General features: G+C 38.8%; 1 protein-coding gene across 12 annotated transcripts in view; it reads right to left on the bottom strand.

Moving 5' to 3' along the window:
* The window catches only part of APBB2 (amyloid beta precursor protein binding family B member 2), a 346,284-nt gene that overhangs the window by 175,278 nt on the left and 153,373 nt on the right, over positions 1-17,633 (bottom strand). For all 12 annotated transcript variants that reach the window (XM_079152829.1, XM_079152827.1, XM_079152828.1 and 9 more), the window contains one exon: positions 7,395-7,463. In XM_079152829.1, coding sequence (XP_079008955.1) covers positions 7,395-7,413 — 19 coding nt within the window. In that variant the 5' untranslated portion in view covers positions 7,414-7,463. The remainder of the gene's footprint in view (positions 1-7,394; positions 7,464-17,633) is intronic.

Below are 17,633 nucleotides of genomic sequence, written 5' to 3'. Positions count from 1 at the left end.
CTGTTCAGAGGCTATAAAAACAGAAGCCAGAACAGAGAGAAGAGTGACAGCACAGAAGAGGAACTGGCCAATGTGGTAGAATCTAGGTGATGAGAGAAGAGAAGGGGACCACAGATGGGGAAGAGTCAGCCCCACCCAAGATAAATGGCACATCTTCATGTTAGAAGAGATGGAAGGGAATGAGGATTGGCACAGATGCATAAGTCACTACAGTGACATAAAACTGCGGAAAAGACAAACTGATAGCCTCGCTTTTCTCTATGAAGATAAATCTTCCCCTGGAGGAAGCAGGCTGGGTGGGGTGTGGGGGGGTCTAGCAGGGAACTGAGGAGAGGGACAACATTTATACACATAGGGGGATGGGATAGGGTTTCAGGCGTGCTGCAGAAGAGGATGCACTGGGATCTGGGTAGAGCAGGGAGTGAGGGAATGAGACCGAGGAAGTGAAGAGGTAGGGAAAGAAAAAGGTCAGGGATCGAAAGTCTTGGAAAGGTTGAGAAACAGGCATGAAAGGAATAACTGTCCTCAACCCTGGTGGCGTGTTAGGATTCCTCAGGGAGCTTTAAGAAAATATAGCTACCTAGGTTCTATTCCTGAGGACGCTCCCAAAGATTCTGATTCAACTACCTGGGACTGCACCCATCAGGGTGTTAAATGTGCTTTGGGTGGTTTCACTGTGTGGCCAAGGCTGAGAACCACTGGAGGAAAGGAAGTGAGAGATCTGGAGGAGCAAGATGGTCTACACCTGAGATGATTTCAGAGACACGTGGAACACTCTGATCACATACACCATCTTCCCTGTCTTCCCAAATGTCCTCGGCATCCTTCCCTCCAGCAAATTCTGTTCCTCTTCTGAAATTTGAGGAGATGTGAAGTCTTCTTTTGCCACTCCAGGGCTCCGTGCCCTACGTTCCCACGCCTTCATAAACACATCTCTACTACAGCGCCACTCACTCTGCCTCTGTCATTTTTAATATGATTGAGTTTCCCATTAGACTGTGACTCTCAAGTACAGCAGTCTAGCACACAGCATGTTCAATAAGCATTTGTAGGAGAAATCCTCAAATAACATGAAAAAGGCAAATGTTTCATTAACGTCACAAGAAATATTGACATAAAATATCTAAATATAATTCTAGAGTTTCTTATCAAAGGATGAAAGGACTCTACCACTATGGCCTGAATGGAAAATTCACTTTTCCTTCTTTGAGAAAGTTAGCTAATGATAGTAAAAAAAGAAAGGGTGATCAACAGTCATCTCAAATTTAACCCCATCGAGCATCTGAGCGAGGACTAAAATAAAATCCTGCCATATAATGTCTACACCAATTATCCTGCTCCTCAGTCTCAGCTCCAGAAAATTCTTGCTCAATTCCATCCATGACTCTGTAAAGAAGACTCTTGGTGTCAAAGGTTCATGTCTTGTGATCCAGAGCAGACTACTGCACTTTTCTGCCAAACAAGACTATTCACCAGCTGCAATCCTGTCCTCTTGAAGTGCTCCATTTGGTCTGAGAAGCACTGGGGCCTAACCAAGGCTTTGGTGTGCATGTGTCCTGGACATCCCACCATCCAGTTCTGGGCCTTCCACTAACTTTAATTCATCATAAATAGCATCTACAATGTTAGGGACAATGAACAGAAGAGAATTAAGTAGAACGGTTATTAAGAGCATAATAATTTAACAAAGTATGGAGAAAAATGAACGCTATGTGGTTATAAAAATGAAAGGACAGCTCTCCTCCCCTCATCCTAAGATCCCACCCTCTTTTGACTTTTCCAGTTTATATGCAGGACAATTTTAGCCTGCTTTCCCCAGTACTGAAGCTAAATTGACACTGATCAAAAGTTGATGCATTTAAGCCAGTCCCATTTTAACCTTGTCTCATATACTTTTAGTACACATTTGAGACCAAAGAACACTTGGTCTATTATTCCCCACAAATTGGGGATGTGGGGAGAGACAAATCCACCTAAGCATGGGCTGGACTCTGAGAACTCAAGGCATTACCAGCTTCCTAGATTCCCAAGCTAGAAACCTTATGTTTCTCATCTTCCCAAAGTCTTATCAATTCTACTTGAAAATGTTTCTCCAATAATTCAAGTGCCCCCTTCCTACCTTCTCTCTGCCTGCTTTCAGGGCCTCATTCCTTACTCTGGGTTTTTCTTTGGGAATCATTAATATAACGGCTTTCTCCAACTCCATCTACCCTAACTACAGGGTGTATATCCCCAATCTCAAAATCTAAAGTTCAAAATGCTCCAGAATCTGAAACTTTCTGAGTGTCTATATAATGATACAAGAATAAAATTCCACGTGACCTCATGTGACTGGTTGCAGTCAAAATGCAGACCCACTAAAAATATATAAAAATTACGTTCAGGCTGCATGTATAAGGTGTACAGGAAGCATAAATCAATTGCAGGTTTAGACTTGGGTCCATTCCCAGGACATCTCATTATGTATATGCAGAAATTCAAAATCTGAAAAACTTCCAATCCTAAGCATTTTGAATAAGGCATAGTTGACCTGAGTAGATGCCCCACCTTCATGTGTGCATGCATGTGCACACACATTTGCATATATTTAACTTTTTGAAGAACTGCCAGATATTTTACAAAGTATCTACACCATTTTACAGTTCCACCAGCAGGGAAAAGGGTTCCAGTTTCTCCAAATCCTTGCTAACACTGGTTATCATCTCTTTTTTATTATGGCCATCCTAGATGGGATTAAATGGTATCTTCCACTGTGGTTCTGATTTACATTTTCCTTTCAATTTTATATTCCCAGAATTCCTAGTTCCTTATACAAAGTTGGTCATTAAGAGCACTCAACACATTTTTTGTTCACTCACTCGCTGAATATTTATCAATCACCTACTAATGTGCTAGGCTGTCTCTTTACGACCATGAACGCCAACAGTGAACAAAATAAGCAGAATTGGTGAGGAATGAATAAGCAAGATGCCAGTAACCACGAGGGCTTGTCTGAGTACAGAGGTGGCTTCCTCCTGGATTTGTCAGGGGGTTGGGTCCCACATGACTTTGCCATCACCTTCAAATCTATTCATCGTGGTGTTCTGAGTGTGACTCTGGAAGGTCCAACATCAACTCAAGAGGCTCAATTCCTATTCCAGAGGTAGGTTCAGATTTAAGAGTGTGACAAAAATGAATATTACTACTGTCCTCGCTGTCCTGCATGTACAATGGAGAAACATCTATTAGAGCCTGGCCTTATTCCCTCCTTGTTAATAGTTCCATGATTTTGGGAGGGGGGGAATTAACCTTCCTTTACACACATTCATTCATTCAACTAACTTTGTGTGTGTGTGTGTGTGTGTGTGTGTGTGTGTGTATGCTACCGTGTGCCAGAGACATTTCTAAGTGCTGAGGATATGGCAGGGAAAAAACTGACAAAGTAAAAACATCTCCTGTCTTGGAGCTTATGTTCTAGGGTTTTGGCCCACGTGTTTCAGGCAGAGATGGATGCACCCTTATCTCAGGGGGCACAGCCACAGCAGCAAATCCCCCACAGTTCTGGGGGCTGGCTCAAGGAAAAGAATGTGACCCACGTAGAGGCAGTCATGAGACCTTCGCTGGAATAAGAGGCACTCTCGTTTCTCTTTTGTAAACGAGCAGATTTAAGCCTAGAGGTTCAAGGGGTCACTGCATAAGTGTGAATCTAACAAGAAAAACAACCAAGAGACAGAAAGTGAACAAGTCCTAATGGCATTGTTAGAATAAAAAGTAAAGCATGCTGAACATGAGAGTGCTGGATTTCTCAGGTCAATAGACTTATTTATCTATCTTGCTTAAGCCACTTTGATCTGGGTTTTCTCTTTTTTACTACTAAAAGGGCCCTAGTTAATACGTGGAGTATTTTCTAAGAAGCCAAAACAGAAAAGTAAGTCAGTCAAGTAAGTAAGTTAATTTCACAGCAAACACAGCTTTTCTCAAACCGAGGCACAAAGGCTTTAGTGTAGACACCCCCAGGCAGACCAACCCCTAACCCAGCTCACAACCTAGTACAGCCCTGTCCAGATTCTGCAGTTAAACATAGCTTCCCACCTCTTTCTCTCTCTCTCTCTCTCTCTCTCTCTCTCTCTCTCTTTTTAAGACATCTAGACTGTGTCAAAGAAAAAAACCTGTCAGTAATGACAGGAAACCCTTCTCTCTTCAGTAACCGTCTGCTCACTCTCCTCCTTCTACCATGATACTCTTGTAAAATTGGAATGAACTGACAGATGGGCCTAAGGAAGCCCAACATTTGCCCCACTCTTGAATGAGACTTCATGTTTCTTCACTTTTGCTTTCCTACTATACAATTTTATTTCCACTGAAGAGTTAACAGCAAATCTACTACCCAGAGGAAATGCTGCCTTTTGAACTGGACCTCAAAGTATTAAGGAAAAGAAATAAACTCAGACTTTTCCTTTGAGGAAGGAGAGGCAAAATAAAACTGGTTTCCTGAAATTAGTCATGAAAGCAAACCTTCAATGTGACAAAAATGATAAGAACTTCTCTGTGAACAAAAGAAGCAAAAGGTACTAGAAGGAGCGTGGGCCACTGGGTCAGGAAGATCACAGGATGACAGCCTGGGAAGCTTCCAAGACTAAGACAGCAACTCCACAGGCTGATTCACAGGGCCTAAGATAAAGGGGTCCTTCCAACAGCTAGGTCTTACTCACCTCAGGGCTCCTCACGCCTGCTCAACCTAACTGCCTGAGGGCTCACTCCATGCAAGCTCCCAGTGAAACTGAGGACACGAGATAGTCGGATCAAACACTTTGAAGAAACTTGATCAGATCTTCACTGTGTTGGACTAGCCATTCCACAATGTATATACATTTCAAAACAAAATTTTACATAATAAACATATACAACTTTTGTCAATTAAAAAAGAAAATATGAAACATTATTTTAAAAAAACTCCAGAGCGGGTGATGAGAAAGAGGAAGTTATTACACAAATTCACACATCCGAAGTAGGCAGAAGGCCTCATGGAAATGTGGGTCTTATAAGGAGAGTGGGCCAGGGGAGGTTCCCCACCAAAGGAAGTGCTAAGCTGGGCCTGAAGCGTAGTTAGGAGTGTACCAGTGGACAGGGAGAAAAAGAAACTCCAGGTCGGGGGAAGTCTGGCATTTCATCATAACACCTGGCAGATGTGATGACCCGTTACTTTGGAAACACAAAGCAGAATTTGTGTATTCAGATAAAAAGACCTTGGAAAGTAGTCCCTTTGGGAAATTATATGCTTACTCCAAGGATATTTTCACTGCTCATTTTGAAGCTGTTTTCACTCCTTAGAAAAGTTTCAACATCTTCTGAAGATGAATTTATTTTTTAATAGAGCTCTAGACTTTTATGGCCAAGTATGATGAAGATGGTCAATGATCAAGCTTGAGAATACTGGTTTAGGGAAAAGGAGTACGTAAGGAGCTATAAAGGAACATTATATGTTTCCTTGGGTAACTGAGAAGCTGGGTGCCAAGTCAATTCCAAAAGGAGAAAATATTAAACAATTTTAAATAACAAAGTCCTTGAAATAGGGTAACATCTTGACTATGTTATGGGATAAGAACTACTTGGAAGGGACCCTTGAACTGCATCCTGAAGGGTCAAAAGGTAGTTTCCAGGCAGGTAATATTATAAATTCTGGGAGATATGTCTTTTAAAACACTTCAGACAGGCTCTTTTAGTTGCAAATGCAAGCCTGCAGCCAGAGCTCCAAGAATTGAAAAATCTTTCCTCATTACCTGCCATTTGAATTTCAAGCAAAAAGAAAAGAAAAGAAAAAAAAAAAAAAAAGAAAGAAGTCTAGAATAAGATACTCCACTGAGATAAGAATACTGCTTTCCCTGTAAAATTGATATTTCCCTGTAAAATTGATAAAAATGTATATTGATGCATGATAGTAGCAGCTGTTATTTAAAAATCATGCTAGATAACTGTTTCAGTATCTCATATAACTACCAAGGAACAAAGCAATCTGAATCCTGCAGAAGGAATGAATACATCATCATAACAATGTACAGCAACAGCAAGAAATTTCTAGAAGTTATTAGATTCTTCCCCTCCATAGGAGGGGGAAAAAACCATCCTTTTATATATTTGCCAGCCTTACTATTTTAATGTTTCAAACTGAGATTACTTGCAATGTAATGTAAGATTTTACAGGACTACTAAAAAGAATTATTCTCAATATTTAAAATCTACTTTTTTATCTTAGTGTAATAGTAGAATTTATTGATGAACAGAAATAGGACCAGACTGTTGTAGTGCAACAGGGGACCCAATAGCAGGTTTTCTCCCTAAAAATCTATTTTTTAAAAGGACATATGTATTTGTCTTTAGTTCCTGAAATTAAAATACCTATTCAAATATATTTACAAACAAAATCTCTCCCTTCTCCAAATCATCACAGCATGAAGAGACAGTCTTTAAGAATCAGCTTTAAGTTCCTGATTTTCCCACATAAACTTTGGTTTGTCATATTATTGACTGTTTTTTTTTTAATAAAAAGGGTGTTTCTCGTCACTCATATGCTAATGCTGAAATCAGTGTTTATTTTACCATTATTATTGTTTACTTCTTTGTTGAAATGTAACATGCAAAGTGTTATATAAAGGAGAAAAGGACTTGAACATATTTAATAAGTTTCACTTTAAGGATATTAATATCTATTTATCTACAGTTAAGCCCACTTATTTAAATAATGAGAACTTGCTGAGTGATATGTGTCTTAAGAAAAATAGAATCGACAGATCTGCCCCATGTAGTCCTATACTATGTTTAATTTGAAATGCTATTTTCTATTGTTTTTTCCTTATTATGTTTTCATGAGGGTAAGAATTAAATCCCACATCATGTTGGGTGTAGACTAGCAGCTATCAAAGACAAAGAAAGGGACATACAACAAAATTAAGGGTTTTTTTTTTTTTTTTTGGTTTTTCTGAAGACCTGAAATTAATCCATATTAGGTTGAAGGAGAATACTAAATGGGGAACTCTATCCTAGACAAACTTCACAGAATAAGAGGCAAACCAAGATTCAACATCAACAGCAACTGCTTTGTTTATATTTCAACAGCTCACAGGTATAATTCGCAATGCTAGACAGTACGATTTCAGTTTTAATTTCTTGTCGTAGTCAACTAAAGTATTTTTACATGATGACACGAGCAGCCATGCAATTAGACAAATATGGTTAAGTTCTATCCTTCTACCTTATTTTGGATATTCATTTTTCCATTAGCAAAGAACAATGAAAACCAGAAGCATGTTATTTTAGCAAATTATGAGTTTAACATTAAAATAATTATCTCATATGTTTTATAAGGGTATAATATTCAACTGCTTCTCTGCATTGAAATATGTGAAAATATATCTAACCTGGAAGTACTTCTGACATGGATCACTGGGCGTCAGCAATGGTGCAGGAAATAGTTTATAATGTGCAATCTAAAAAACAAAAGGGGATCATTTGAGACATTAAAACCCCAAATAACAAAACATAAAAGGAAAAGAGCAGAGCATTAAAAATCTTTCCAAAAGATGTTAAATGGTAAACAAATTTTTGCAATTTATGTACAAATTTTTGTTTATTTACAGTCAATTCCACCACTTCTGACTCTAATTTGAATTCCTACTAAACCACATTTCCCACAAACATTTATTGAGAATTTTCCCCACGCCCAGCCAAAGCTGTCTGTCTCAAGTTTCCAATGCTTTTTCCCACTAAACACACACACAATTCAGAAGCGACTAAGCAAAAAACTAACATACTTTGTTACATAAAAACTAAGACCTTCTGTTTAGGAAAAAAAAATTGCTATAAACATAGTAAAAATGAGAAACAAATTACCATGACAGATGACATAAAAGAACAATTTTCCTTCCTATAGAAAGCAATCCCTGAAATCATTAAGAAAACTAAGAACAAGCCTACAGGAAAATGAGCGAAGGACAAAGGACAGGAACAAGTCCCAAGAGAAACACAAATGCCCAAGGAGCATAAGTAACTAACCTCATTTGAAACTAACCGAAATGCAATCGAAATACAATGACTGACTAGTTCTCCTACAGACTGCCAAGATGAAGGAGCTTGAGAACACATCATCTAAGGCAAGGACACTGGAAACAGGAATTCTCAAACCTTGCCAGTGGGAGTAAAAATCCACAGAACGCTTTGGAGGACCATTTGCAAATATCTGAGCAAATTCAAAATACATCGAACTCTACTGCTCAGCAAATTCACCACGAAGAATTCATTTTATTGAAAAACTCACATTGAGTCTATCATCCTACAACCCAAATACCTGGTAATGACCTAACTGGCATTCAGTGGACAACTGGCTCATTAAGTTATGATACATCTATCTAATGTCACCATTAGGAACATGAAGAGGAATTGTGTGCACCCATATGGAAAGGGTGTTAAGTCATATCACAGAGAGGTCACTAACATGCAGGGCATGGCATGATATAATCTGACTAAACATTTTAAAAGCACACATAAATGAACACACACACAGGTGCATACTTACACACCTGTATTTACAGAAGAAATTTCTTAAAGGAACAGTATGGACCTAGAAACAGGGGTAAGCTGCCAGTTTACCAAATTAGATATATAACAAGGGAAACTAAAAACAGACCTTGTTTTCAATGAGTCCACTATCAGGAAAGTCACTTAGACAGATAATGTATTATAGTAGGCTAAATGAGGATACGGCATGATTTCATTTATATAAAGTACAAAAACAGGAAAAAACAGTGTGTCGGGATGGTAGTGGGGGTGGCGGAAGAGGAAGACACAGGAGAGCAGTTTCAGGGATACTGGTCATGGCCATGAACTGTTTTCTTGACTGAATGGGAAAAATTCATCAAGCTGGGCTGCTATGTGCACATTTCTGTAAGTGTATTACCATTTTATAAAAAGTTACAAGAAAAGGCTAAAGGAGAGGTTTTCTGAAACATAATTCAAATGGAAAAACTTTATATTTGCAAAGCCTCTAAATTCTAACCTAACCTTTCCAAACTAGTAACCTTTAATGAGCATTACTTCCAACTTTATGATTCAGATAATGACCTGACAACTTGGTCTGCTGGTCCACAATACATTTTTAATTATATTTTCACATACTTTGGGTAAGGCTCATTACTCTGATATAATTAAAGGGGTGGGTTTATTTTAAACTGTTCTGAAATACCAAGAGGTTGCCTCCCTCCAGACACATTTGTCTTCACCCCATGCCTTTCTCAGCTCCATAAAAGTATTTCACAATTTGGTCTGGGGTTGTGGCTCAGTGGTAGAGCACTTGCCTGGCATGTGTGAGGCACTGGGTTTCATTCTCAGCACCGCATATAAAAAAATAAAATAAATATCTATTGACAATTTAAAAAATTTTTTTTAAAGTATTTCACAATTCAGTTCTCCTTTGGGTGGTTTTTTTTTTGGGGGGGGGTCTTTAAGGCACCTTAAATTATAAGCAGAAACAGTGAGATGATAAATAGTTCAAGGAAATAAACACCAATAAAAGTACAGAGAAAAAGAAAAGGCACACTTACATGCATACTTTGGGAAGGCTTAAAGGAAAGCTAAGAACATGCACTTCTTTTACTGTATATAATCCTTAAAATAGTCCTATTTCCCTGACCTGAACCAAACTCCACCTTTAGTAAAGTTAAGAATTAGACACTTTGCTAATCACTTCATGTCATAAATGGCCCTGTGGTAATTATCAACCATTCCATGCTTACCACACACCAGGCATTATGCTAGAAGCAGGGGTGCAAGACAGTTTAGTCAACAAAAACTAGTTCTCTCTCCAGTGTAAAATGTGGTCTATTGGGGGAGATGGATATTAATCACAAAATTAACTCAGATCAATATGTAAATATGTATGTTCTGGGAGAAAATAACTCCGTTGTTAACAAAAGACAGGTGCCAGGCTGCAGTCTGGAAAGGCTCCCCTGAGACAATGAAATTTAAGATGCGATTTGAGGACTAAGTAGGATTTAGGAAGGAAAAAATATTTCTTAAATACCTACCATGTGCACGAAGGCATTTCCTGGTCCTGGGGATGGAGTACAAATATCCAAGCTACTTTTCCTTGATGAATGAACCTAATCTGGTAAAACAGTTTCAGATAGACTTATTGGCATGGACTAACTGTACACAAACAACAACTTGAGAAATAACAAAAGAGGCACTTAGGAAATGGGAAAACACTATGCAAATGTACAGTTTTAAGAATAATCTACAGGGGCTAGGGTTGTGGATCAGTGGTAGAGCGCTTGCCTAACATGTGTGAGGCACTGGGTTTGATTCTCAGCACTGCATATAAATAAATAAAATAAAGATCCAATGACAACTAAAAAACATTAAAAAAAAAAAAAGAAAGAATAATCTACAGCTGTGCTGCTCCATATGGTGGTAGCTACTAGTAGCACCACGGAGCTTTCAAACAGTAAAAAGGTAACCAATACAACTGAGGAATTGAATTTTCAACTATATTAACTATAATTAATTTAATTACAAATTCATAAACATTAGCTGACTCACTGGAAAATGTTTAAGTAACCTTGGATCTTCTAGCAGAGGTGAGCCTAACTTTTCAACTCTGAATTTCATAGAATCTGAATATAGGCCAAGTATTTCTGGTGAATACAATGAATATTTTGATCTGAGTTCAGTGCTATGAGTGTAAAAGATAGGTTGATTTTGAAGATTTTGCACAGAAAAAATGTAAAATGTCTCAATAATATTTAAATACTGAATTAATGTTGAAATGATAATAGTTTGGGTGTACTGAAGTAAACATGCTTAAGTTAAATTCAACATTTTAAATTTTTGTTTTCATGTGGTACTAGAAATTTCAATTTACATATGTGCCTTGTCTTTTATTTCTATTGGAGAAGCACTGATCCAGAGAATGTAGACAGAGTCCAAAACTTTACCTTAAATTAAATTATTATCTATCTTAATCAAATGATTATCTACCTTCTATCTGTAAAAGTAAAGACTAGCCGAAATGTTATCTCAGCTGTAATGCTGGAGATTTTGCCAGCAGCATTCAGAGCAAGTGCCCTTCTTTCCACAAAAATCACATTCTGAGGTCAAAGGTGCTGGGGACGAATGGCAGGCCACTACACGTTCTGCATCAGGAACACAGTTGTGACTTTAAGGTGAAGCATAAAACGACCTAAATGAAATAGTCTACAGTGCTTTCCTTCCTTCCAGCAGTGTTCGCCTGGGCCCCATTAATGAAAATCCATTATGCTGACAGGCCTTGGGGTAATGCTATTAGGGCATAATAAACATTCCACAGGGCCTGAGAGCGCCCACAACCAGGATTCACGAAAGCACAATTAAACAAATAAATGAGTGATTAAATAAATAAAACACCCACTTCTATTTTGGTTCAGTGTAAGATGCCAGGCACTTGCAAATGATTTCAAACAGAATAAAAATCAGACAAAGAATTCTGCTTTGCCCATCTTCCCCAAATATAGCCAAAGAAGTCAGGCAAATTCTTCCTTCTCAATTGACCACCTCTCTGTCCTGCCTGCTCTCTCTTCAGACATTGTTATGGTTTGTTGTGATTTGTGTCCCCCAAGGGTCTATCATGATGAAAGGCCTGGTCCCCAGGGCAGTGCTGTTGGAAGGTGGTGGGCCCTTTGGGAGTTGGGGCCTTATGCGAGGCCTTGAGGTCATGGAGGGGTTGAGGGTGTGAGATAGTTCTCCCTCAACTCCTTGGTAGTTCTGGCAAAAGAGCTGTTACAGAGCCTGAGTTTGGGCATTCCCAGGTGGCTCTCCTGCTGGTCTGAGACATAACCCCTGGCCTGCTCCCACACATTCACATCATCATTCCCCGTCATTACCCACCATGATGTGACTGTTAGTCAACTTTTTTTTTTTTTTTCCCTATAACAAAATACCTGGGATAATTAACTTACAGAGAGGAAAAGTTTATTGTGGTTTACAGTTTTGAAAGTTTCAGTTCATGGTCAGTTAGCCCTGTTGCTTTTGGGCTTGTGGTGAGGTGGCATGTCATGGCAGGAACACAATGTGCAACAAAGCTGCTTACCTCATAGATGGGATGGGAAAAAGGAGAAAAGAGAACACAGGGTCCCACAATTCCCTCTGAGGGTACGTCCTTAGTGACTTAAAACTCCCAGTAGGCCTCACCTCTTAAAACTTATACCACCTTCCAGCAGCAGCATAGATTGGGAACTAAACCTTGAACCTGACCTTTGGGGGAACACCCCAATCCAAACTGCAACAGTGACAAACATCACTGCAGCTGAGTTGATAGAGGTGCCATGCCCTTAAACCTCCACCACTCTGAGCTAAACTACCCTTCTCTATTTATAATGTAGCTGCCTCAGATATTCATTGTAATAACATAAAGCTGACTAATACAGACATTAAGTACTGCATGTGGTTCCATAACTCCTCTCCTATCCACAATGTCAGATAAATAACCTCTCTGTTTATAATCCCTCCCTTATCCAGGAATCTCCAGAATTAAGTTCTTTGGACTATTGAAAATCTAGTTCCAACTGATTCTACAACCTCTCCTTTACTCAAATCCTTAGTTACCTTCAAGTAGCTATTTTTCTGGAAACTCTAATGCTGTGTAACCCTATCAGACTCAATACCTCCTTCCTATGATAAATATTTTTTTGTAATGGCTAGGATATGAGGTATCCCCCCAAAGTTCCTGTGTTAATGCAGGAGGTGAACTGGTTAGAGAGCAGTGATCTAATCCATGGATTAACCCATTTGATGGATTAATAATCTGAATGGATTACTGGGTGGTAACTGTAGGCAGGTGGGGCGGGGCTGGAGAAATGAGGTCACTAGGTGCATGCCTTGGACATTAAATATTTTGCCCCTGGCTCTTTGCTCTTTCTGTTTCCTGGCTAGCAAGAACAGAGCAGATTTTTCTCCGACACACCCTTCCACCATGATATTCTGCCTTACCTCTAGTCCAGAGTGATAGAGTCAATTTACCATGGACAGAATTTCTGAAACCGTGAGACCAAATAAACTTTCCTCCTTTAAGTTATTCTGGTCAGATATTTTGGTCACAGAGATGAAAAGCTGACTAACACACTTATAACAACCCTTTATTCTCTTGAAGTAAAATTCATAGATATGTAACTTATCTACACACAAAAATTTCAGAAGGGATACATTTCAATAAGTAGATTCTCAGGCATGGTATGCTAGGAATCATGATGAATAGTCATCAGACATTTGCCTATGTACAGAATCACTGTGAGTGTATATATAACAGCTATATGAAGACAGACAAAAGTTGTGTGTTGTATGGACAACTCAGATATCATGACATACACTGTTGTCATTAACAACTTCAAAATACTGAACAACTCTTAGGAAATACCAACGACATTAAACATAATTATCTTTTGGTTAGAAGAAGTTTTCACTTCTAGATTCAAGTGTCTATTAAAACCATAAGCCGGGTGCAGCGGAGCATGCCTGTGATCCCAGTGGCTCAGGAGGCTGAGGCACGAGAATCGCGAGTCTAAAGCCAGCCTCAGAAATAGCGAGGTGCTAAGCAACTCAGTGAGACCCTGTCGCTAAATAAAATACAAAAGGGCTGGGGATGTGGCTCATTGGTTGAGTGCCCCTAGTTCAATCCCCGGAACACCCCCACCAAAAAAACCAAACACACTTTACGTGTAGAACTTTTGGGATAATTATAAGCATGTAGTTTACCTACATGAATATTTAGCAGGTTGCCTAGAACTTAAGACATTTTTTGTTAGACAGGGCAGTCCTGGATGCTGCAAGGTATTTATCATTCCGGTTCTCTACCCCCAAAACTGATGTAGTGAGTTCCCTTCTACACTCTCTAAGGAGTTCTAGCTATTCTATTCCTAAATTCCCCACTTTGCAAATCTGGACCTTTGCCCAGATTCTATTCCTCTTCTTAACTCATTTGACATTTAAATTCTATATGACTGAACCACTACTTAATGTTTGCAAGCTTTTTCTCTTGTCTTGGTCAATGTCAAATTATGGCTACCATCAATCTGAGTTACTGTAAGGATTAAACAAGGTACCAAATGTTGAAACCACTTACTTTGCTTAGTTCTGAGGATATTCTCAACATTCATAAATGATAACTGCTATTACTGTTAATATTTCTTGTTTTCTGAACTAGGTTGTAAGCTCTAGTGCCTTGGAGATCTTTGTACACCCCCACTAAGTACCCAGTAAACTTTGGTGACTCATATCTCCCATCTTCTTTCCCTGTCCTATCCTGACTTCTTGTGAAAATATTCACAAATAGTAGCCGGAGTCCATGAATGGAGCTAAGAACTTCAACTCTGGAAATGGTGATTTTGCCATTATTGAAACCATTACTGTAACCTGCCAAGCAGAGGACGGGTTGTCCAAATGCTGCTGGTGTACATTTTTTCTTGAAAATCTGTAGGCATATTAACTGATAAATATTTTTAAAGTAGGCACTGCACACCAGGATTAGACTTATCTATAACTACATACTAATTCAATCTTACTTTAAGGTTTTAAAGATTTTCCCATGAAGAACTTCATCTCTATTTCAAGATCTGCAAAATGCAGCAGTTATCTCAGATGACCAGGTTTCCTTCCAGTCCGAGCACCATACGCTATTTATGATGGGACAGGCTCTGAGCCAGGTAGGTAGTTCATAAGGCTCACCTCCTGGAGCATGTCCAACAACCCTATGAATGAGGCATTATAATGATGTCAATTGTATAGAATGAGAAACAGGCACAGAGGTTTAGATAACATGTCCGAGGCAGTGACAGAGCTGGTACTGGACCCACATCTGTTTACCTCCAAGACCAGGCTCATGACCCTGATGCCGTGTTCACCAGGACTCCTTTGCTTGAAGCTGACTTGACCTGAATGAATTAATGCTGTAAGACAATTCTGCCACATTATTAGGGTTCTTTGGACTTTCTGTCCACAATCTTGACAATAGTAAATTAAAAACAATAGCTGGCAAGTAAAACCTGAGTCTGCTCTTTCCTTATAGTCCAGAAAGCAAATAGAGTATAATTGAGAAAAAGTGTGTGAAATTTTAACTCATCTGGAGGAAGATTCTAAAGAAAGAAAATGAAGTAAAACTCAAGAAAAGACAAATTTATTTTGAAAAATCCTTTAAATTGCCAGGTTAGTACAATACATAAAGTTTTAGTGAAACAAACAGAATGTATACAATTTTGTAATGGACATATAATAGAGAATTTAGTAGTACATGTACACATGCAAATTTTATTCCAACATTTTTTACCTCCACATAAAAGACAGTAAAAGTGTACATAGGAAATTTATATGTAATATTGTACCCCATAGGGAAAAAAACTTCAATTTTTTTAAATTTAGGGAACATAAACTTTTAGTAGTTGCATCCACATACCTGGGACTCTGTATTTCAGTTAAGAATCATTGCTCTGGGAGATCCTAAACTGACCATATATGTAATTTAAAAAAGAGAAAAAACAAGTTACAGTAACCAAGGTACAGGAACCAACACTTTCTCTAATTTCTATGGCTTAAGCAGAACACAAAAGAACTTAGGAATTTGTGATTTTGGTTCTTTATCCTACTCCATTTAATGTTCTCCAAACCAGATTTCCAAACAACTAATTCTGAGAGCACCATCAAACAAAGAAATATGCACAGACAGGGAGAAGTCTGTTTTCTAAAATGTTTCCTGGGGGAAAACACCAACAACCAGAAAAGAAATATTTTCAAGACAGATCATTAAATGTAGATGTTTCCATTTATGAGTTACTTTTATAACTATGAACCAGAAAAAATTTTAAATGAAACAAAAGACATTATGCTTCCCCACAATATACTTACGTCTAAGTAAGTATATTGACGTATACTTATACTTAGACATATACTTATATGTCTAAGGCATTACATCTGCAGTTTAGAAATAACAGCAATGCTTAACAAGAAGTGCCAATTTAAAATATGCTACTGGATAGCTGTGGGGGACCCACTGCATTAATGGCGCCAACTGACAGCCTCTATATCCCCACCCTCTGCTCTGTAATTCTGTAGTCCCTTTCCACTGGCTCTGGGCTCAGCCATGTGACTCACTTTGGTCAACTGGATGTAAGCAAATGAGATGACATAGTTTGCCCATTTCAAGATCCTTAAAGAAGACATAATCTGTGCTACTGTCATGAGACACACCAAGGCTGGCCTGTAGGAAGGATGCTGGAGGCTTGGGTAGGTCGGCTGAGTCTTTTCAGCCAAGGCCATCTTAGACCAGGCTATGCCGGCCAACATAACCCATGGAAGCACTCTGCAAAGATGAGCCCAACTGTAGACCGTTCCTGCAGTGGACTGCAGGAACAATGAGCAAGCTCAGCAGAGACTCCTGGCAGAATCAGCCAGCTGTCCTGAAGATACTAATGGCTATTGTTGAAGTCACTGGGTCTTAGGATGCAATTTGTCATGTGTCATTATTGTAGAGTAGATAAATCATACACCAATTATACCTAAAACAACCAAATGTGATTACAGAAGAGCTGTTGAGATTAAAGCTGAGTTGATCCGGGAGAGGGATGATGCTTTGTGAAGATCCTACTGTGGGGAATCAACCTGTTTCTCACACCCTCCCTAGGTTATCACACAGCCTTGCCTTCGTTAATACAGGTGCCTTCAGCCTCTCACTAGCTGCACATGCACAGCACGCCACTATCCTCAGACATTAGAAAACTCTGTGATGGAGCAAATTTTAGATAGTCATCATAAGGACATGTAAACAGCATTATTTCCATTAGGAAAAAGAATCAGAAACAGGTTAAATGTTCATCAATAGAAAATTGATTAAATAAAGTATTATACAATACTATTCATCACTCAAAACTGGGGATACTTCTGTCTGTAATTATGCAGAAACGATCTTTACTAAACATTACAGAATGGAAAAAACATCTAGCTATAAAACAGTATGATGAAGACATAGGCACTCTACACACAATGCTTTCAATTTCTTTGCTTAAAAATTATCACAATAATCCCAGCGTCTCAAGAGGCTGAAGCAGGACGATGGAGAGTTCAAAGCCAGCCTCAGCAACTTAGGTCCTAAATAACCCAGTGAGACCCTGTCTCTAAATAAGATACAATAAAGGGCTGGGGATGTGGCTCCGTGGTTAAGCGCCCCTGGATTCAATCCCTGGTCCAAAAAAAGTCACAGGAAGTTGGGAGAAAGGCTGTATGTGCAATGTCATTCTTTCATAAAAAACTGTTAAAATATTTTTACAGTAAAATAAAGCACAGATTCAGAAGATAACACAAAACCACCTATTACTATAAAGACATTACTCTTCTAATTACTACCCAGATCAAAAAACAGAGTTTAGTAGCTACACTAGAAGATCCTCAGGCTCTGCTTTCCCACCTCCAAAAGCAAACTCTTGAATTTATGGCAAGTGCTTCTTTTTCCTTATGACTTTCTTACCCAAGAACATAACCCTGTGCAATACAGTTAAGTGGTGCCTATTTTCTAAAATTTGACAAACCTTTTAGGATACATTTAATCTACACCCCACTTGTCCTTTCCTTTTCTTGACAACTGACTC

The sequence above is a fragment of the Sciurus vulgaris genome (assembly GCF_902686455.1).
Source record: "Sciurus vulgaris genome assembly, chromosome: 9".
Classification (NCBI taxonomy): Eukaryota; Metazoa; Chordata; class Mammalia; order Rodentia; family Sciuridae; genus Sciurus; species Sciurus vulgaris.
Note: the sequence above shows the minus strand (reverse complement) of the source record. Positions and strands in the feature narration are given on the sequence as shown.